The sequence below is a fragment of the Balaenoptera physalus genome (assembly GCF_965194825.1).
Source record: "Balaenoptera physalus genome assembly, chromosome: 6".
Lineage (NCBI taxonomy): Eukaryota > Metazoa > Chordata > Mammalia > Artiodactyla > Balaenopteridae > Balaenoptera > Balaenoptera physalus.
Genome location: NC_138885.1, coordinates 55,777,700 through 55,799,652, shown reverse-complemented (window position 1 = coordinate 55,799,652; position 21,953 = coordinate 55,777,700). Strand labels below are relative to the sequence as shown.

Sequence of the window (21,953 nt, the reverse complement as noted above, 5' to 3'; positions counted from 1 at the left end):
AAAAATATATAAAATCCAAAGCAAGGAGTAAACTAAAAGCTGTGCATTTGTTCTCTATTCCCTTCACCATTTTTCAATCTGGAAACACTTTTAAATTTAGGAGTGAGCTATAATAAGCCATGGTCAGATGACTGCCTAGTTTCTTGAACATTAATAAATACTTAATTCCAGCACAGATGAAATATTGCATTTGGAGAGGTGGGTAGTAGGCAGTGAAAAATAAGTAGAATCAATAACTTCAACTTTTCTCATTGTTGTGGTTCTCTTTTATTTTTAAATCCCAGAGCCTGCAGACTTCTAAAAATTGAAGAAACTGAATTGTTTGTATATAACAAAAACTTTATAACTCTTCTAATACCTTAAGCTTAGGAAATCCCAAAATATATTTAACCAAGTTTTTTCCTTTTAACCTTTTGAGTTTTAACCACTTTGAGTCCTAGAGCTGATGAATTTGCATATCCTAAATTATATTTCTCAGCAAATGAACAGATTTCATTTCATCTTATCCTTTAGTTATGATATAATGCTTCACTATATCAATATTACATAAAACACAAACAACTCAATTCAAACTAACTTATTATTCCTGGAGATAATAGAAAATAATAACCTTAACATAATTTAGTGGATTCCGAACCTGAATGAAACAAAAAAGCAAAATTTCTATGATATTTCTATTGCAATATACTGAATACAACTTCTCAAATATGTAAATTAATCTGTGACTCAGTTTGCTGGGTGATGTTCACATCATGACTCAAATGGATGCAACCACTTAAAAATGAATGAATTGGGAGGTTGCCATGGACTATGAAGCTATCTGAGTAAGCTGCTTGTATCTAGCCTATATTAAGGGTAAGAAATTTTTCCATCTAACACATTTTGGAGGTAATCCCTCTATAACCGAATAGAAATATGATATATGGCTGGCATGGCTATACTGACTTCCTACCCTAGAATTCTGTATTTGTTCCATGGATTAGAACTATTCTAGATACTCTGGCATTTACTCTTTTGAGAATGACATCAGATAGATGTCAAACATGCAATACTTCCAGACAACCGTCCAACTTCCGTGTATGTAGATAAGGGCTACCTTATGGATGTCTGTAGAGTTTCCAGAGACAGCACTAATCACATTTTAATCATGATAAGCTTGAGTACAAATGCTTCTTCTATACAGAAAGTGAGAAGACAGTGTTCTTCAGGTTGCTCTTCTCTTAGAGTCAAGGTGATAAACTGCCTGTTCTAAAACATGACCATATTGTCACAATGTTTTAAAAAACAGAAAGGTATTTGAAAACAGTTATTTTTAAATCTGTGAACTTATTTCTATTTTTAAGAAAGTTACCATTATCAGAGTCCCTAGGCATGAAATTATAATGGACAGATAGTTTGCCACCATGGTTAATAGCTGCTAAACTAAAAAAAAAAAAGAAAAAAAACCAAAAAACACTCTACCTTCTCTTGCATTACAAAAACAAACAAATAAACAAAAAACCTAGAGGAGTGGTTCCCAGATTTTGCTACACACTGGAATCACCAAGCAATCTTTTAAAAACACTGATACCTAGCTCTCACCACCAAACATTCATATTCTGATTTATTTGGAATGGGGTGCAAATCCAGACAACAGAATTTCTAAAAGCTCCCTTGGGGATTCTACTGCGAAGCCACTGACCTAAAGGATCTGAGATGCTGATAGCCTCTTCCTGCATCCAGCTGTGTTAGCGTCAAGAAAGGGCAAGGGGCAGTTCATACAAAGAACCACACCAGCAAGTATGGGCCTGCTTATCTCAAAGACTAGAAGTGCCCTCGATTTCAATAAATCAATATGCTTAGAGTAAGTATGTTTGCGTGTTAGAGAGAGAAATGTTAAATGCCAAAAGAAATAAAGTTAAGTCTTAAATAAAATCTAGCAATCTCAAAGAGAAAGAACTTTAAAAGATTTTTAAATTGCAGATCATAATGGAAAGAATACTGTAAATGACAGTCTCTCAATTTTTATATCAAAACATGCTTTATACCATACATTCAAGTAGGTTATTAAACAAGAAGTGATTAACTCTATTTCACTAATACGTATATTCTGCGATTCTAGAAAAGAAATATTAAAATGCAGAGATACAAGAGGAAACTGAGGATGTTACAGGCTAGTCAAGTTAACACTATCACTGTGGCAATCTTTCTCAAACTTCAAGTCACTGTCAAATTTACCAGGTCATAACCAAAATTTTCTTTTCAATAAAGTTGACCATAAAAGAAAAAATATCAGAGTGTATCGAATGTGGTAAAGGTAAATGTTTTGTGACACTTGTATGTGTCTATGTGTATTTATTTATTACTGCGAGTCTCAATTTAAAAACTTGAAAAGACACTGCCCTAGAGGTCGTTCTACCACAGCTCAGAACATCTGAACTCAAACTGCATAGAAAATCAGAGGTCCAAAAAAAACAAAGTTCTTTAAAGCTGGAAGATACTTAAAAGATTCGCTTATCATTTCATTTTACGAATGAGGATATTGAAAATCACAGAAATAAAATGTTCTGTGTCCAATTTTTTCTACTATACCTTAGGAGTCAGGTTCCTTTGAGACCTATACTTACAAAACAAATTTAAGGCAGTATCATGCATACTACATTGGCTTTGGCACCAACTACAGATTTTCAGTCATATCATGTGAACATTCCTTTGACATGGTGGCATTTTCACCAACTTATTACTCAAATGGAAAGTATACTGTGTGCAAATTAAGTTATAAATTTAAAGGCTCTTGATTCTAGTGCTCAGAGGTATAGAATTCTTTTCATAGACAGGAGATTATTAAATGGGTACGTATTCAGGCTCCAGTAAGAGATCCTCATAAAGCACACAATTATGACAGTGCCTAAGATGCAGGATACAAGGAGTGTCAGAAATTCCCCACTCATTATTCTTGATTTTACGTTCTTGTTCTCTAGTTTCATTATGGTTTTATACACAAACACACACACACCCATTTATATTCTAAAAGATTACTGTAGAGAATCTGTAAAAAGAATTGAAAATGAAATTAAAAATCTGTGTAACTTTAAACTCCAGAGCAAAGAGTTTCCTAAAAAGTGATGATACAGGTAGAACTGTTTCTCATAATCTATAAGGCCTGAATCTCTTAGGTTTGGTACTTTATTTTTTGTAACTATGTAGAGAAAGGGCTGATAGTGATGTCATTAAATATATATACACTACCAAACGTAAAATAGATAGCTAGTGGGAAGCAGCCACATAGCACAGGGAGATCAGCTCGGTGCTTTGTGACCACCTAGAGGGGTGGGATAGGGAGGGTGGGAGGGAGGGAGACGCAAGAGGGAAAAGATATGGGAACATATGTATATGTATAACTGATTCACTTTGTTATAAAGCAGAAACTAACACACCATTGTAAAGCAATTATACTCCAATGAAGATGTTAAAAATAAATAAATAAGATATAGTACATACAATTGTATAGCCATTTAAAAAAAAAAACAAACTCTTCCTCCTTAGTGGTGCTGGCACATATACTTCACATTCCAATCTCCTTAAGGGGTTACATTAATATTAACTAAGAGAAATTAAATTTTTAAAATTCATTTCAATTCTCTTCATGTTAAACTTAAAGACAAGAAGAACATGAGTCTGTGTCAGATGGTTCAAGGAAGGACAGATAGAAAAATTCAGAATGTCAATTAAAATGTATCAGGCTACTAGAAATAAGAAACCATTAAGCAGGTGAAGGTTGTTAGACAATGGGTGGAAGGTATGTATTAGGAAAACTAGTACTAGATCTTCTTTTTCCCATCCCATTCTTCCATAACAGATGTCAAGCAAGTTTTCTTGGAAGAGGTATATGAAGGCATACCCTGTGAAAAGCAACCCTATAGAAACGTAGAAACTGCATAAATAAATAAGCAAGCAGAGAGCCCCATGAAAGAAAAGCTGGAGGAAGGAAGGGAAAGTGAAGGAGTTGCAGAATCTGTGATTCTGAATCACCCAAAGGGCTAATTATGATGTTTAAATAGCTAAGAGAATAAAGATTAGTCTATAACAAGGCCATTACATTTGGTTAAGGGCACACTGGTAAATGTAAGAAAGATTTTAATGTCTGTGCAAATGAGGAAGCTGAATTGAAAAGGATCAAAGAAAGCATTGAAAGATGGGTCCTAAGTACAAAAGACGGCAGGGAATAAATGGAGTGCCTCACATAGCTAAGAATGTTAAGGGTAAAAAAGAGAACAGAAATACCAATAAAAGAAAAATACTGTCCTTTCACAAAAAAAAATCCAAGATAAGAGAATAAAGTGAATATTGAGAGGAGTGATTAGAAATATATAGGAGAAAAAAGCTCAAAATAAAAAACCAATGTGGGAGAAGTTAAATAAAAAGACATATTGTATCTGATATTTGTCCCGAAAACTTTACAACTGCTTTTGGGGAAAGCATAAAAATTCTGATCTGAAAGAAACTGATGAATCAGGCATAGATTTTATAAAGACTCAGGTTCAGGGTGGTAGCATGAGAAGGAAGAGTAGGTTTAAAAAAAAAGTTGTTGGCAAGAGAGTTGACAAGGGCAAAATGAGTGTCAGAGAGACAGCAGAGCTGGGGGGAGGAAAGAACAAATTTGTTGAGGAGGAATCAGTATGTCTCTTTGACTTTCTTCACAGGAACAAAGCAGAATGTGAGCATAAATTAAGAGAGTGAATCCCAAAGGTGAGTGAGCTCTAAGGATTATTTAGAACACAGTCATTAAAAAAAATAGCACGCGCACGCGCGCGTGTGTGTGTGTGTAGCAAATTAAGACAGAGGTAGGAAAAAAAGATTTCATTTGAACATAATACACAGCATTCAGTGGTAGGTAAACTGTGAAAGGATAAGTCCTCATTACAGCTTCTGTTTTTTTAGGAAGGTGCCGAGTAGTAAACATTGTTATTATTTGGTAAAATTATATCCAAAATTATACAATTCAAACTAAAAAGCAAATTAGGTTATAAAAGTACTAACCACCTTTGAAACATCTTTTATTAGAAATAATGGTTTGGCCTCTTGTAAATTCCCAACTGAGCGAGCCATTCAAAATAACAAATCTATATGATAACTGAGATGTTCTCATAAAATATCATTGTTGATTGCAGATGGCCTAAACTGCATCTATATAACATGTATGTGTATTTCATTCATTGAAGTTCAAGGATGTTAAACTTAAATATGTACGTGATAGTTTCATACTGTAAATAGAAAGATTAAACTATTGAGAAAGTTATAATTACACAGAATAGCCTATAATTTGACTATATTACAAAGGGGGAGAGATGATTTCGCTAATTCATGTTTTAGATACAAAGAAAAGAGCTTCCAATGCAGAGTGAGAAAAACACATCCCAGAGCCTAAAAAGAATAACCTTTTGTTGATAGAAGATGGCAAATGTTTGAATGCTCACAAGTATGCTTATCACTATTCAAAAAGGATATTTAAAACACACACACACACAATTCAAACACACATATCTGAAACGGTAGTGCCTTCTATCCACTTTCAAAGGAGGCCTTACTTGTGCCCACAAATGGCAGCCCAGTAGGCAGTGACATCAGACCTAGAAATGATGTGGCCTGTATAGTATGCAGTGAAGTGCAGTGCTCTACTTGTTTGCAATAGTTTTATTTTTCGACTAGTTTTTATCACACTTGGCATGAACAAGGGAACATGTGCTTTGCTAAATTTGAACTTTTAAGATGAGACTGAATTAACTGAGAACCAAAAAATTGCTTCTGAATTATCCTAAGATTGAAAAATGCCTTCCCCTTCATACTAGGAATGACAAAATAAAAGAGAAATACACCTTAAAAGTTGAAAATTGAGCTAGGAATATCCTTTCAACCAGAAAGTTCAATTAACTTGCCATTTCTTGAAACTTAGTGTATATGTATATACATATATAATGCATATATATGACATATATATACTAAGTAAGTATAGCTCTTGTCCCAAAACTTAAAGTTAACCTTATATTCTTTTTTTTTCTACTAGTATTGAAACAAAATAACTATATTAGCCAAAATAACCAGAGGCATATCCCTAGAGATGCTCTCCCTTCATAAATTCCATCTTCCTCCTCATAAAAGGTTGGCCAAGATACATAAGTATAAATGCTTTGTATATAAAATGAGTGCCTTGTCATGCAGATATTTTTAGAGTTGAAATCCAAAATAATTTTAATATAAAATTCAAGTTATAAATCACAGGATATGTTTATAAGGAATCTAGTGATAAGTAATAGGTCAAACAACCTGAAAGAATCAGCCTGTGGTACAAGTTTCATTGCATTAATAATGTCACAGTTAGTATGTTTATTAAATTAAATATTACCAGCAAGGGTCTTCTAAATGCTATGTTCCTAATACTAGACCACATATTTATTTCAGAGTTAGCATAGGAAGACGGGGATCTATCACTAGAAGGTCTATTAAGCCATGTTTTTTTTTTCCATTGCTTTAATGGAACTATTCAAATCAAATTTTTCACACTATGCCTTGAACACCACTGCAAACCATACTGTGGGTGTAAAATACATGCAAGGCTGATATAATCAGTTCAGATGAGACCAGTGACTTGTACACCATCAAGTTTACTTTATTGTGAAAGCAGTGGGGTTTTCTTTCAAGTGAGTATATTTTTAAATACGTTGCAACCTAACTTACAAGCTGAAGACCAGAACCAGGAAGACATACAAATCTCAAAGCAACTGAATTAAATCAAGTATAATGCAATGCCTAAAATCCTCTGTCTTCCTACTGCCTACCTTGTCTCTGTCTTCCTTGAGAGACTCATCTTGTTCTGGCAAAAGAAAAACTGACTGTCCAAAACTAAATCTTGCACTCAAATTGTGAATTCAACAAATCATAGAGATTCAACTTGCTTAAAAATTCTCAGCTACTTTTTCAAAGATTGATTCTACTGACATTAGGATGAACATTTACTCTTTAAAATATTAAAATTAACCGAGCAATTGCCCACATTCCAAGGTAAATTAAATATTTTTAAAACTGAATGCTTATCACTGGTCTTTAAAGTTGCTGACTTCTTCAAAGTAAGTTTGCCTAAAAATGAGAATAACTGTTACTGTTTCCTATGGAGGAATCTAGATTGGTTTGTTTTCATACAGGATCATAAGCTCTGCGATTTTTCCTATCTCCATGGCTAAAACGCATACATGATAAAATAACTCATATACGCATAGAAAAGGTGCTGCACCAGAGGACAGGCAGAACATTTTATAAAAATCACTTATGTACACAAATACGTTGCCCAAATACTGCTACAGTGCATTTTAAATTCCCCGAGAATGTAAACAGCCTCTCCCCAACAAGGCTTTTGTTCCTAGCCTGCACCCTAAACAGAAAGTACAACATCCTTGAAAGCTCACTCCTAAAAAGATAAATACTTAGCATCACAAAAAAAAAAGGTGGGTCACAGTGAGTTTTAGCAGCAGGATTTACAAGAAAATGTAACTGCAGGAGGTAAGATGGTTCATAAAGTTCTCCGTAGACCCTAAATTGCAACATTTTAAGAGCTCGGGGGATGTTAAGTCAGTCCTAAAGAGACAGAAACGACCTGATTTTTTAAACAAACCCAGTAAATTTCTGCTAGGCCTACAAAGGCTTTCACGCCCTAAATCCTAGTGGGTTGCCCGGCTTGGGAGGGCCGCACCCAAGGCCAGAGTCAAGGCCGCGAGCCACGCTGGACCGGACTCTTGAAGGGACAGGAGAACCGCCTGGACTCCAGGTCTGGACCTACGCCGGGCACCCTGTCTAGACACGCGGCCTGGATCCCTGCCTGCGTTCCTCGCCTGGACTCCCGGCCTGGATCCACGGCGGGGACAGCCAGGACGCAGCCGCCCCCCACCGCCACCCAACGGCGAAGCCAGAGAGCCTGGGCCCAGGCTCAGCGGCACAGACCAGGCCTTCGGAGCCGCCCCACTGCCGGCCGAACTCGTGCGGATGTCCGTCCCCGCCGGCCTGGGCTCCCGGACGCCCTCGACCGCAGCGCGCTCTGTGCCCGCCCGCCGGCCACCCTGACCCGCGGCACCGGCTCGAAGGTGAAGAACGCAGGGCGCAGCGTCTCTGGGCTCGAGCGGCGCCTGCCCGCCGCGCTCGGCCCCAAGCGGCTGGTGGGCAAGGAGCTAAGATGGCGAGGGATGCGAGTGGCGGGAAGGCTGGAGCCAGAATAGAATGCTAGCCGCACGCTCGCCTTTTTTTCTTTCTTTCTCTTTTTGAAAAGACACTTTGGAAAACTGGGGAAATCTGCAGTTTACGGGGAGGATTCGTCATCCTTCTCCGTCCCTCCCCTGACTCCTACCCCCACGGAGATAAAAAGGCAACTCGAAATCTAACCCGGGACGCGAACTCTGGTTCCCGCAGGCCCTCCCAAAACAAACTCTGATTTCCTTGGAATAGCAGCAGCTTCTCCGACACATTGACAGTGTCACTTCACTAGACACCCAAGACTCCTTGGAAGCCAGGAGAAATGATCATGCTTGCAAAGGACAGGAAAGCACACTGCCTCCGAGAGGAGCGCGGAGCTGCAAATTTACCTCACGCTGACTCAGTCCACACAGCAGATGGTGCAGAGCTGCAAGGGAAACGACCTCCCCAATTTTTTTAAGTACTTCCTAATAGCAGCTAAGTGCGTCTTTCAGTACCGGGCACTACGTTCCTGTGAAATCTATCCTCGGCTTCTAAGAGCTTCGTTTCCGCACATGACACCGACTCCTTTGCTCGCGGTGACTCTGGCCCGAGGGCGGCAGGCCTGGCCAGGCGCCGCGCTCCGACCGCCAGGCTCACTCCCGGGAGCCCAGCGCGGCCCCCGCTACCCTCGCCCTCGGCCTGGGCGTCCCCGGGGCCTCCCGGCTGCACGTGCGCTTCCTGCTCGGCGGCACCGAGGTCGCAAGAGCGCAGGGCCAGTGGGTGATTGCAGGAATACACTGCTCCACTTCACTCGCCACGCAGGCCCCCTGTTTTGTGCTTTTTGTCCTCTTGTTTAGTTCTTAGGTGTGGGAACGGAGAAACACAAAGGAAAATCAGTCTTCGCTTTTCTGTGTGGCAGACAAAACTCCGCGGAACGCCGTCTAGTGGCGAAATCGCCCAGGGAAGGCAAATCGGTCTTGTTCCCCCCACCAATTTTCATTTTAATTGGAACTTTGAAGCCTCTTTGCATCTGTCAAATTGCAAAGGGGATACACGACCATCTCTGGGTGGTGGTAAATTTCGTCCCATAAACTGAGACTGGCCCAGACTAAGCAAGAAGGTTGAACCATTCTCCACCTCTTTCTTGGATCTCGTTTCTCTGGACACAAAAGTACAAAAATCGCTTCTCCAGGAGGTAAAGGCAGAGCTCTGCGGACACCTTGACTAAGACGCAGCGACCCCCCCAGCTGGAATATCCACATTTCTGCATTTTTTTCTCAAGGGATGGGGATCTGGCTTGGGCAGGACTGGCACAGGAGTTCCGTTGTAGAAAAGACGGAGTGGTGCCCCCCAGATACCTCCTAAAGCAAGTTTTAAGCTCAGTGGTTAAATACTGACCTTTCACGAGTTTGCTCTATGAGTCCTTCCCCCACCTCTAACCCCTCCCAATCCCCCCAAAACAATCCACTCAAGAAATGTAGGCCATGCTGTGTATTCATTTACGGATTCACCACTCAACTCCAAGGCCTCGTATTTAAAGACCGGAATTTTCGACATCTGCCTAGAGCTGCGGTCAACAGCCTATTTTGACAAGCATTTAAATCACACCCTTCTCTTGCCCAAAGCCTCCCTCCTGACTTTGTGAAATTTAAAGAAATTCTAAATTTCGTATTAAAGACCCTCCTTTTCCTGCTCACGTTATTTCCTACTTAAAGATATAAGGAAGTGTCTACATTTTCCTGAAAAAAAAAAAAAAAAGAGTGCAACAAAGTGAAACGACTCACAGGGAACTAAGTAGTTGTAAATAAGAGGAAAAAAAGTAATTACTGGTGGTGCTATAAAACAAATTTAAGAGGAAAACGGGAGGTAGTTCCCACTAAACAGACTGCCCCATATTGGAGTAGGGACAGGCTATTCTTCCTTAACCCTTAAAAATAATCATCTATAATTAAATTATTTTCAAACTGTAAACTGCTTTCAAACACCATAGCATTTTACCAGATTTATTTTACTTGTTATACACAGACGATACAAACGAGCAAAAAACAAAACGTTTCTCAATGGAGTGTGTACTTGTATAAATTATTCAGTTCACAGACAAAACGAAACAAATATAAAAATCACAACATTAGATTTACAGAAGAGCCAAAATATACACACGTTTAGACCCTGAATTCCTATCAGGAAAAAAAATCCCCCCAATGGACTGGAATCTAGATTGAATATTGTGTATGATGCATATTTCACATTAATTTTAAAATACAAAAAAAAAGTATAGGTTTGCTACACAACATTAGAAATCCTACTAATCTATTTTCAGGGGGATTAGTGCTCCTTATCAAATATAACAAGACTTAGTGGGAGGGGGAAAAACAGTTTTACTTGCATTAATGCTAGTGTTTTCCCAAGGAAGTCAAATTGCAGCTGTTTCTAGGTGGCGGGGAAATCATTTTCAAAACTAAAATGCAGTAAAATATACAACTCACACAATTCATCTTCACTAGACTACACTATAGTTACCAACAATTCAGTCATCTATATCATTAGTAGAATATTCATTACAAAGATTTACAGCATATAAAGGTGGAGGGGGGAACTGAAAAGATACTCAGAAACAGTTTGTCAGCATATGTGGCACCTGCACAGACCAGTAATGGATTTGGCACTTGGGGAAAAACAAATAAGGCAAAATAATATTGCTGATGTGGAGCTATTCTATTTAGAAGGAAGGGGTAAAACACATATAACTCCAGTTAGCTTTGCTTTGCAGGCATCATGCCACTTAATCGACTTGCCTATGAAAAGACACCTATCCTTTACAGGTGTTTGGTCAGATTCTCCTTAGCTATTTGTGTGCAGTAGGGCACAGAGTAATTATTTCATGCAATGGATTGAGGAGAAGTGAGAAACCCATCATTATCTAGTTTTTCAAGTTTCAAGTTTTCAGAGCCTCTTAGAATATTGTTAATTATCCCACCAGAAAAAATGTTAAAGGGGAGGGGGAGAGGAGGAAAAGGCAAAGAAAGGAAAAGAAATGAACGAGAAGGTTAAGCATGAACTGGTTTTGTGCCTTGACGATGAGAATAAAAACTAGCCATTCGTTACAGTAAATTAACACTATATACAGTCATTTCACAGGCTTTGTTCCACTAAAATTATTAACATCCCTACCATCCATCCATCCATCCACTCGGGGATAAGAAAGGGCGCGCTGGGGGGTCCAGGTTCTAGAGTCAACATCCTACGGTTAATGGGGAGGCCGAGACTTGGCGGGTCGGAATAGCTGCTGCCTGACAGGACTGCCCAGGTCTCCTAAACGTGAAGAGTTTCATTACCAGAAAGGGAAGGAGAGGGTGAGAAAAAGACGAGGGGGAGGGGAATTGTTGGGAGGATAACTTCACAGAAGGTTCGTAAGTAGGAAAACCAAAAGGTTTACAGCCAAGTTGAAGGTCGGTGCGCTAACTGCGGAAACTGCTGTGCAAAAAAAAAAAAAAGAAAAAAAAGGTTAAAATTACACTCGGAGACCTGTACTAATCCGCTGCAGACGGTGTTCGAGGGTCAAACAAACTGAGGGGGCGCGCGAGTGGGGCGTGGGCAGGAGGCGCAGGGGGAGAGGCGCGAGGGGCTGGCGGGGGCCCGGCCGCGGCGGGGCGCGGGGCCGAGGCGGGCAGGGGCGGCCTAGCTGTGCGAGTAGAAGCCGTAGTAGCCGCCTATGTCCTTGGCGCAGTTCTTCTCGCAGTCCCGCTGGGCCAGCACCTCGCTCTTGAGCGGGGACGAGCTCTCGGACACGGGCGTGTCAGCGGGCGAGATCCGCCTCCGTTTGGCCTGCTCGTAAATCCCCGAGTCGCTCGAGTCGATGGACTTGATGGAGGAGGGCGTCTCGATCCAGCTGGAGTCGGACAGGTCCTTGGGCTTGGCGTCCTCGGCGCCGGGCGGCAGCGGCGAGCGCTCGGCGGCCAAGCCCTCGGCCTCCTCGCCCAGGTAGGGGTTGGCGCCGGCCATACGCGCGGCTGCAGCGGCGCTGTTGGGCCAGCAGGGCAGCACCGAGCCCGACTTGGCGCCGCAGTACTGCGGGGGGCTGCGGGCGCCCCAGCCCGACGGGTCGGCGTAGTAGCCGAGCGGGCGGCCAGTGCAGCCGGCCGCCTGCAGCGGCAGCGCCTTCACGCCCGCCGCCGCATACGAGAGCAACGTGGCCGCGTTGCCGGCGAAGTCCGTGGCCGTGTCGTAGGCCGAGGCGGCGAAGTCCAGCCGGTTGTTGGCCGGCGTCACAAACCAGCGCTGCGGCGACGGCGCGCCCGGGTCCTCGGCCTGCTGCGGGGACAGCAGCCCGTTGGTGTGCGGCACGCTGCGGTCCGTGCCCGGCCCGGGGCCCGCGCCCGCGCCCGGGTGGAAGCGGGCCTTGGCGTAGTTGCTCACGAACTGGTCCTGCAGGAAAGAGCCGGCCATGGCGTAGCGGGCCCCGGGCACGATCTGCGAGCGCGGGGAGTCGTTGGGCGAGGGGGTCAGGCGGTCCATGTCGCAGCCAGTGTAGATCCTGCGAGGGAGGGAGAGAGAGAGAACCGAAGGGTGGCGCCAGGTCCCTTCGGGGGGCAAAAGGGAAGGCCACCCCTGGTCGCCCACCCGCACCATCTCCACGTGTAAGCTGCCGTCCAGGATGGAGACAGACAAAAGGTCACAGACCTGCATCCTCTCCAAAATAAATCGTGAAATTATAAAGGAATCAATCTGTCTATTCAGGGACCTAAAAATGATACAGGTGAAGAGGAAGGCTTCCCTCTTCTCTTGCGCTCTCTCGCCAGGTGCACAGGGGGCCTGAGAGAGGAGCACAGCAGGGGATTCTCATCCCAGTTCTCCACTCTATGTGTACACATTGAGGCAGATTTACCCAGGAACCAAGGTGTTATTTGCCCAGTGGGCCTTTCTTCTTCGGTGAGAGTTTCTGAGCGAAATTTCTAAACAAGTCACCCACTTCCACCCTTTTAAGACCGCTTTCTTCCATTTGACACACACGCGGGCCCCCCAGGTACTGATAAGCATCGGACTGGTCTTCGCCAGTCTGCTGAGACCCGGAGGGTTACTGCTGGAAGCCTCCGCAGGACTTACTGTCTTGTTTTCCCCGTGTGAGCTTTCAACCCCCCGCCCCCCACCCCTAATACAAACAAGAATTACTACTTGGAAACAAAGTCATCAATCAGTAAAATTCTTTTGCAAAGAAAAAGCATTCTTTACTCTGACCTTCTTTCCCCAGCTTTTGATCTGTTACTGGTTAAAAACAACTTGGGGGGCAAACTCTTAAACTGTAGTTATCAACCTCCGCCAAGCAATCTCCCACTAATAATAGCCCATCCTTATACAACTTGATTATGTGTACCAGGCACCCTTGTCTAGGACTGTACAGACAGTAATTTATTTAACCATCACAACAATTTTCCAAGTTAGGTACCATTATTATCCCACTTTACAGGTGAAGAAACTGAGGGGAAGGGAAGTTAAATAACTTGCCCAATCACATACAGTAATTGTGTTACTAAGAATTACCTTAAGTAAAATAGTCAAAGATTAGCTGTAGGCCCTGGGCCTAGAAAATCCCATTCGAATTGGGAAGGAACCAGAGATTGGATCAAGATTGGTCGAAGTATTTTCTCATACACATACACACATGCCTCCCTTTTTATTTAGCTCACACATAAATGTTTTAATCTTTAATCAACAGACTGTTTTGAAAGAGAGCCTCAGCCTTGTCAGACCTCAATCCTTTGGGGAGGAGATTCCCTGGTGAGTGGCCAAGCAAACGCCCTGGCCCCCCTGAACTCTTCATTGCTCTCCCTGTTTCTCCAAAAGTGAGCCAGGCCCAAATAACCAACATTAACAGTGGAAAGGAAGTGTCATAAACCATTCTACTCTTCTCTAACCCATAAATGTCTAAGATATCCACTTGTATAGTTAAAGAAGCTTTTTATGAGAAATATATAGTGATTTAAGAACCAAATGGAAGTGGTTTTTTCCAACAGAAGTCAGCCAGAAGAGGGGCAGGTGAGGGTTATGCTGTGCCTGCTCAGGTGCAGTTTGCTTACTGCACAAAATTTCCCTCCTGAAATTTAATTCCAGCCTCAAATAAGAACAAGTAGAGGGAGGCAGGAAGGGAACATAACCAGCAAGGTGCAAATATCGTCTCTGTTTACCACCACAATATTTTAAAAAGAAAAAAAAAAAACAATCTGCAAAAGATACAGTTTGTATGCCCATGCAGGTCCCAACCCACTTGGGATTACTGAATTGATTTGTGCACAATAAATGCTTTGGAACAGATGTTCACAGCAGAATTAAAAGCTCAAAATCTACAAGACCCCCTAGTACAGAGACCAATATCTCTGGTCTCATGGGCCACACACTTTCCACTGTGCTGAGCCCACCTTTTTTAGATTGTGAGGAAGGACCAGAGTAGCCAAGTTTTTTTTCTGGGGAATCACACTGATGAGGCTTGCTTCCTTTGGACCACTTTTGAGGGATGCACATGACAGTTACAGGCAGTACTATCAATGACTGTCTTTTCAATTTGTTATAAAAATATCAGGAGGGAAGTTTGGTATCTACCTGGAGGTAGCCATTTGTCTCCTCCACAAATTTAATCTATTCCTAGTCAAAGACAGCTTCAACTTTGTAGTTCTATCCCAAGCACTTAATGCAAGCCATGAAATCAAAATTTATGTATCCTTCCCTTCTATGGTCAGAAAAAAGTGAAGGGATCACCACAATCCAGATTTAGATTTTGCTGTATAACTCTATCTGAACTCCTAGGCACTACACCTGGGCTCTGAGCAAGAACGCTAAAACAAGCCCAGGAAGTATTCAGTTTACACCTACTGTTGCCCCCAGAGGACAGCATTTTGATAGAAAATAAATGGAGATAGGTAAGGGAGTCCTGGAGAAAAGGGAACCAACACATTTAATTAAAACGCACCTAGATACAAACGATAAGAGGAAATATTTTTCTTTCGAAGCATAAATAATACACAGCAACAGAACCTGGGTCCTTCCCAAAGCCTGAAGTGACTGCAGTATCGGCTGTGCTCGTGAACTTGTATGTAGTGGGTGCACATTTTTATTCAGTCCATAGTAAACTTGCACAGGAAAAGCTATTACACAAAACTTGGAAATGGGTAAATAAAAGTCACATATGCCAAGGAGACTGTAACAACTGCCAGAGCCACATGCACTTTCAGGCAGACTCGGGCGGTTTCAGACACAGACAATCTGAGCTGAGCATCTGCAGTGCCACATACAACTCGCGCACCCGGGAACCAGGGCGGCTTCCCCAGCCAGCCAGTCTCCGAGCCCCGCCAACAACTTTGTAATTCACGCAAAAGCTAAAAATAGGCGGAGGAAACCTTTCACCAAAACCGCAGAAGTACTAAGCCAGGTCACCAGAGAGAAGGGGAGCCGACAAAAAGGAAAGGAAAACCTCGAAAACAACCCTGTCTTCACACTTTCTAGCTTCCAAAAGCCTTGTACAAAGCAATCCACCTTTGACCTAAAGCCCAATTCCACAAATTTGAGAAGGTGCAAAACTACTTACGTGTCATAATTATCCCGAAATCCTTTTGCAAAGGGGTTGTGATCTATTTTCAGTTGTGTAATCTGGAAAAGAGAAACAAAGATTAATACGATTTTACATTCTATACAGAGGATTGGGTGTTTAAGGATATGTCATCTGCCGCTTTTTACAGGGGCTTATGGCCCACAATTTCATTAAATAGCAAAGTTTCCCTAACTGAAAAATTTGAGGGAATGGGTGGAAAGGAAAAAAAAGAACGTATGATGAAAGTTATGAGGAACATGTTTAAATTAATGGTGACTAAAACTAAAGAATTGCTTTCAATTAGCTCTCCCATGTGTTGTTCTAAATTGGTTCAAATGCTCATTTTTTAAAATGCTTGTTACATAATGCACTTACTCAGGCAAAAATCTTTAAGGGGCACTTGAATTCATCACTAAAAAATGTTGCGTATCTTAAATGTTTCATCATATTTTTTAAAGTTGGTCGCTTTTGATACACAACTTGAAGAACCCACAAGTTGCATCTTAAAATCAGTTTTGATTTAAAATAAATGCATATTTTTAACTTCTAATATTTTCATTTAAGTTTTTAAAAAACACCATCACTTCTAGTAGTCAAATCAACAGTAGTAAAATAAGTTTCTGCAAACTTGCAAATGCTTAAGTTCAAAGTGCTAGAAAACTCACTTCGTAGCCCCCAGTAATTTATTGTAGTTTTTAAATATATGAATGTGGGTTTCTTTGGATCACCCAGAAAGTGTTTGAAAACTAAATAAAAATTCCCAAGAGGCCCTAGAAATTCTGGTCACCTTAAAGGTGGCCCGGGTGACCCGCGACGGAGACGATTAGGAAGCGTTTTCCCACAGGCTAGGTATTTAGGGAAGGTGCCCAGCAGGCCCCTAGCCCTACGCCTAAAAGGCTCAGCAGAGCCAGCTGCGGCTGACGTTAGTGACAGAGCGGGGGATGGCCAGGGGTAGCGGCGCGGGCCTGGAGAAGCCGGTGCCGACCGCCGCGCGCCCAGCCCCCAGGCCTCCTTACATCGGTGTTCTGGTAGGCGGTGACGGCGATGAACTGAGTCTCGGGAAAAGTGAATGTCTGCACGCGGCCGGGCTGGCTGGTGTCCTCCGTGCCGTCCTCGTTCACTTCCACCACATGCAGGCGGGGCTGGTACTTGTGCAAGGACTGCAAAACCACCATCTGTCCGGCGGAGAGAAAGGGGAGCGACGAGCGGCGCGTTAACGCGGCCGGCGTCCGCCGGGCTCTGCGCCGCGGGCCGCGCGGAGGCTGCAAGGAGCCCGCCGCCCCTACTAACTGACAGCGGGCCTCGCCCGGCTGGTGACTGGCTGGCTGGGGCACACCAGCCCTCGCTGCCCCGGAGCACGGATCGCCCGAGCACGGGAGGAAAACCAAACCCGACCGCCCGATCCTCAGGGCCCTTCTCCCAGTCCTCCTTTAAGGAGAAACAAAGATTTTCACAACCTGCAGATCCTGCGCGTTTCCTTCTCAAAATCAACCAAGTATTTGTACTTGGGAAGGTTGGGAACTCGGGAATTGGGCGTGAGGGGGGTGGACACGAACAACTTTGTAGATTGTTTAATATAATTTTGGAGGATGGAAATAGAATTTTTTAGAAGTCTTTTTTAACGAAGCAAAGAAACGTGTCCAGTTTCTCATGTTGATTTAAAGTGATGAACTGGATCTTAGGGAGGGACGAGTATGTAAAAGTGAGAGAGAGTGTGTGTGTGTGTGTGTGAGAGAGAGAGAGAGAGAGAGAGAGAGCGAGAGAGAGCGAGAGAGAGAGAGAGAGAGAGAGAGAGAGAAATGAGCGCTTGAGCCACTGACCTGCCCATTGTTGTTTGAAGCTCCTTTGTTGTTTGTAAGTTTTAATTTTCCAAAAGAGATTTCTTGACGCATCCAGTGAGCCCCCGTGTTGGGGGAATCCGGATGCATATAGACCCGATTTCCTAGAGAAAGAAACAAGTTGTTTACATGTGCCCCGGGCACTGCCCAGTCCCAACTCCTCACCACGTAGGACACACACACACATACACATACGCACACCCCTTATTCCACTGTGAGGCCCATTAGCCGGGGCTTTTTTAGGCCGCGCTTTCTTCCTATTAACTGGGATGATTAAAATAGCTTTTGCATAATCCTCCCCCTTCTCGCGGCTCAGTCTGTCCCCCTATCCCCCTCGTTTCCTTTTAGAAGTCATTGGCCGATCGTTTTAAAAGTCGCTCGAGCCAGTCCACAAAGGCTTTAATTAATCATTCTCACCTAAATAAGTGTCAGGAAAACGTGTTAATTGGAAGGACTTGCCTTGCACATTGGTGTCCGCTTTGCCGCAAGGAACCCATTTGCCTCCTTGAAACCTCCAGTGATTGGGATCCGCCAAAATCACATCCACAAAAATATTGTAATGAGCCGTGGGATCGAGACCAGAAATGTTAAAACTTAAAAAAGGAAACATGCGCCTATTTAAATTAGGAAGGGGGGAGAAAACAAGGGGGAAAAACATAAATGTTAAAGATTAAATGCAAGAAGCGAGGCGCCAGATAGCAAAGCAAAACTTGTTCTCTCAGCGTCAATGAGCGAATGTTTGCTGGGTTGGAAAAGGGGTGGTGGCGGAGGAAAAGAAGTGGGGCTGAAGTCGGGGAGTCGGCAGGTGAGCTGGAGTGGGGAGTCGGCAGGTAGCACTGCCCAGCTGGAAAGCGAGATTGGCGACCCGAATCTCCACCTGTCGGTGCATCGGGCGTTGATGCGTCCCTCCCATCTCCCGGCCGCCGGCCAGGGCTCTCCCCCTCTCTCTCTCTCGCTCTCCTTTCTCCGGCCACTGCCTGGTTCTCCGACCACCTTTCTAGAGCGGGACCCCCCTCCCCGACATCACCGCGGTGGCTAGACCTTCCACTTTCCGTTTTCCCAACACCAGCCAACTCTAGGACGCGCCAGAGCGCCTTCCACTCCGCTCCCGACCCCAAATCTTCGCTGCCGCGGCGGTCAGAAGCCGGGTGCACTTGCCCCCGGACCGCGCCTGGAGCAGCGGCAGCCAAGAACGTAGCCATTACCTGCCCTGTTTGGTGATGATCATCTCCGTTTGGTGCCGGTGAAATTTCAGCCAAAGGGGCCTGTTGCACAGGTACACCTGCGCTTTGCCGGGCACCAGCCCGGGCTGTGTGGAGGAGAACTGGTAGAACGGGGCTCCTTGGTAGGAGTGGCCGTACTGCTGTGGGTAGGGGTAGCCGGCGGTGGGGTAGCCCTGCGGCGAGGAGTTGGACAGGAGGCTGTTGTAGGCTCCGTTGGTGATGACCGGGTGGTGGGCCATGTAGCGGCTGGGGCTGCCGATGGAGAAGGCGGGGTGCGCGGGTCCGTGCTGGCCGGCGTACGGGAACATGGCACTGGGAGCAGTGGCCGCGGACTGTGGCTGGCTGGACTGAGAGAGGAGGTAGCGATCTGCAGCAGAGCCATCGAAACTGTGACGAAGCTCAGAGACCCCGTCCAAGACAGGAGAGAGTTTACTTCTCTGGACGTCCCCTGGTGAGTCCTTGGAGTCAGGAAAATTGTCTGTATCTGACTGATTCGTCATCCCCCTGGTAATTTTTTTCAAAGGTGAACTTCTCTCCAGGTTGTCAGTGGTCGAGATAATGGGATGATCGTGCAAGACGAGCTCAGATCCGCCTGAATGTGGGTAGCTGCTGCTCACATTGAGAAATTTCTTGGAGAGCATGATAGAAGGAGAAAGGCAGTGCTCCAGCTGCATAGCTCTGGAACCTGAACACTCGCCCTCCTGTCCCTGGTTTTTAAAGTCCTATTTATCATAAACTAGAAATCCACAGACCCCCTCACTAGACAGAAAGCACTTCAACCAGCAAATGCTTCTCAAAGGTTTGATTTACTTTTTTTTTCCCTGGGAGAAGAGATTGGCCAATTGACACTATGCAGCAATCAGAAAAGGCTCACTTTTGATCTTGCTGCTTGTGCAGCCGATGAAACGGCTCCTGCCATTGGTTAACTGCTGACAGTAATTTAATTAGATAGACATTAATTAGGATAATCACCTGGCTCCTGGTCGCTGCGATCATGGCAAACTGAAGGGGATGATTTTATTGTTGGCTTGGGGGTGGGGTGGGGAACGTGTGTTAGTTTTACGTGAGCACTGTTGTGTCACCTTTAAGCTTTGTGACCACTGCTTTAGGAAGATTCAAAGATGTGCAATTTACTAAACATTTTCCTACCTTCTCCCCCCACCTCCCTCCTTTGGAGCTGAGGGGCGGAGGAGGGAATTCAACGATGCTAGGAGACTTTTCGGATCTGAATGAGCCAAATATTCAGTTGAATGTAACGATTTCAAGTGCAAAGTATACAAAGCGCGAGCCGGTGGCCTCTTCTCGCCCTGTAAAAGTTCCAGAGTCTGTCTTTTCCAGTTAATACAGAAGCACAAGACACCTGACCCAGTCCTTTGTGAGCAGGTCCTGTGTGTCCTCCACGAACACCCCCACCAACGCACACCTTTTAAACTACATACATAAATAAATAAATCACTGCTGCTGAGAGCCACCTCCATGAAAGAGAGCGGGAAGGGGGAGTAGTGGGGGAGAAAAGCAAGCAACTCAGCCACCCATCCACCCACCTCGGGAAGGTTCGGTTTCTTGGTTGAGCACAGAAACAGTGACAATCAATGATCTCCTTTTTAAGTTTTGAAATAATCATAAGCTGTCGGGCTGAAGTGCCTTAATGTAGTTGCTGTGATGTTTACGAGGTCTTTCCTAAATATTTTATCAGCGAGCTTGGTTGCAGATTATCTGAAGAGCATCTAACTGGGGGCAGGCGCCATGCATCCCTCGCATCCCACTGCACTTCCTTCTCTCTGAGGTACGGCCTTGGCGACAGGTTCAAAAGCCTCGCCAGGAAAAGAGAGGGCCGGGTCCTCGCGCAAATGGGTTCCCTAGAAGCGCTGATCTGGGGAGACAGAGTGGAAGTGGTGTCAACGCAGTGATCGTTACGGAAGACTCGTGTGTGTGTATGTGCGTGTGTGTGTGTGTGTGTGTTTAATGTTTATATAATCTGGAGGGGAGAAAAAGAATCCATGCCAGTAATTTTAAAATGAGAAAGAATCTAAAGAGGAATAGAGAAAAGAACCAGTTTAAAAGGATGTTGGCACAAATCAATAGCACGAGGCCCAAAGCGGCGCCGAGGTGTAGGAAGAAATCTCCCGGTACTGGGTCTACAGAGGAGCCCAGCCCTCCGCCCGAACCAGATGGCCAAGAGGCTTCACCGCTCTAAGCTGCTGCCCGTGGCCGGCACCCGCCAACCTGCCCTCCTGTGGCTTTCCCGGGACGCCGAGCCGCGCGGGAACCAGGAGTTGGAGCGCAGCGCCGGAGCTCAGCTCGGCCCCGCGAGCTGGCTGACTGGCGGGCCGGCTCCACGCGGGGCACTGCGGGGGCCGGCGGCGGGAGAAGCCACCCCCGCGCCCGGCGCTCGGCCCCAGGCCAGCCGCCCCGCTCTGGCTCCATTGTCTAAGGTCCCCGTAGGCTCCCCGGCACCCTGGCGGTCCCGAGAGGGAGCCGCCCGCAGACCCGGGGAGCGCGGGGCGAGCGGCCGCTGGCGCGGACCCCGGGGGCACACACTCTTTCCCTGCCGGAGGCTCGGCCTGGGCGCCTCCGCCCGGTGGAGCTCGTACCTTCCTCCGAGAGAGTGCATCTGCCTTCCTCGGGCCCCGCCGCTCCCTCAGGGAGAGCGGCGCCGGGGACATTGGGTGGGTCTGGCGCTTCGCAGAGAGGGGCTAACCCGACTCGACCTGCGCCTAGGCGGGCGCATTTTGAGAGCGCCGCCTCTGGGGGCCGAGCGGCCAGCGCTGAGCCCGTGCTGCGCCCCCGCGGCGGGCGGGCGCCTTGGCCGCAGAGGGCACCAGCCGTGTTAAGGCCCGGCGAGGGCGGCCCAGGGCCGGAAGGGTTGGTGACCAGATGTCCCGGACTGGGAAAAACAAATACAGCCAGACCCCATTTTCCTTTCGAAAGCAAATCTCAGCTCGTGGCCAGGAAGCTTCACTAACAAGCAGGGCCTTAACTGTTGAGGCGTTGGGGTTTGGGGGGAGGGGACAGTAGCTATGACATTATTGGACGCTTGGTTTTCTTTGCCTTCTACCTTTCACCGCCATTTCTCCCGAGAGCCTTTGGCCTGGTTTTGGCTTCTCTTGCTTT

The 21,953-nt window shown here is 45.1% G+C and overlaps 2 protein-coding genes across 2 annotated transcripts in view; both read right to left on the bottom strand.

The window, feature by feature from the left end:
* Nucleotides 1-21,953, bottom strand: part of SLC4A10 (solute carrier family 4 member 10) — a 475,347-nt gene that overhangs the window by 437,197 nt on the left and 16,197 nt on the right. The gene's annotated exons all lie outside the window — the stretch shown is intronic.
* TBR1 (T-box brain transcription factor 1) lies at nt 11,843-21,031 on the bottom strand. Its single transcript, XM_082465536.1, has 6 exons — nt 18,822-21,031; nt 18,076-18,230; nt 17,599-17,720; nt 16,795-16,953; nt 15,776-15,837; nt 11,843-12,733 (listed from the first exon to the last, which is right to left on the bottom strand). Exons 1-6 carry the CDS (start codon nt 19,511-19,513, stop codon nt 11,878-11,880), a joined length of 2,046 nt encoding a protein of 681 aa, XP_082321662.1. The 5' UTR covers nt 19,514-21,031; the 3' UTR covers nt 11,843-11,877.

What these genes read in the sequence shown, in the direction of transcription:
- TBR1 (XM_082465536.1), bottom strand. Translation starts at nt 19,513, where the DNA reads ATGCAGCTGGAGCACTGCCTTTCTCCTTCTATCATGCTCTCCAAGAAA. An exon ending in ATCATCACCAAACAGGGCAG is followed by an intron (nt 18,231 to 18,821) that starts GTAATGGCTACG and finishes TAATTTAAATAG; the next exon opens with GCGCATGTTTCCTTTTTTAA. An exon ending in CTTCAAACAACAATGGGCAG is followed by an intron (nt 16,954 to 17,598) that starts GTCAGTGGCTCA and finishes TCCGCCGGACAG; the next exon opens with ATGGTGGTTTTGCAGTCCTT.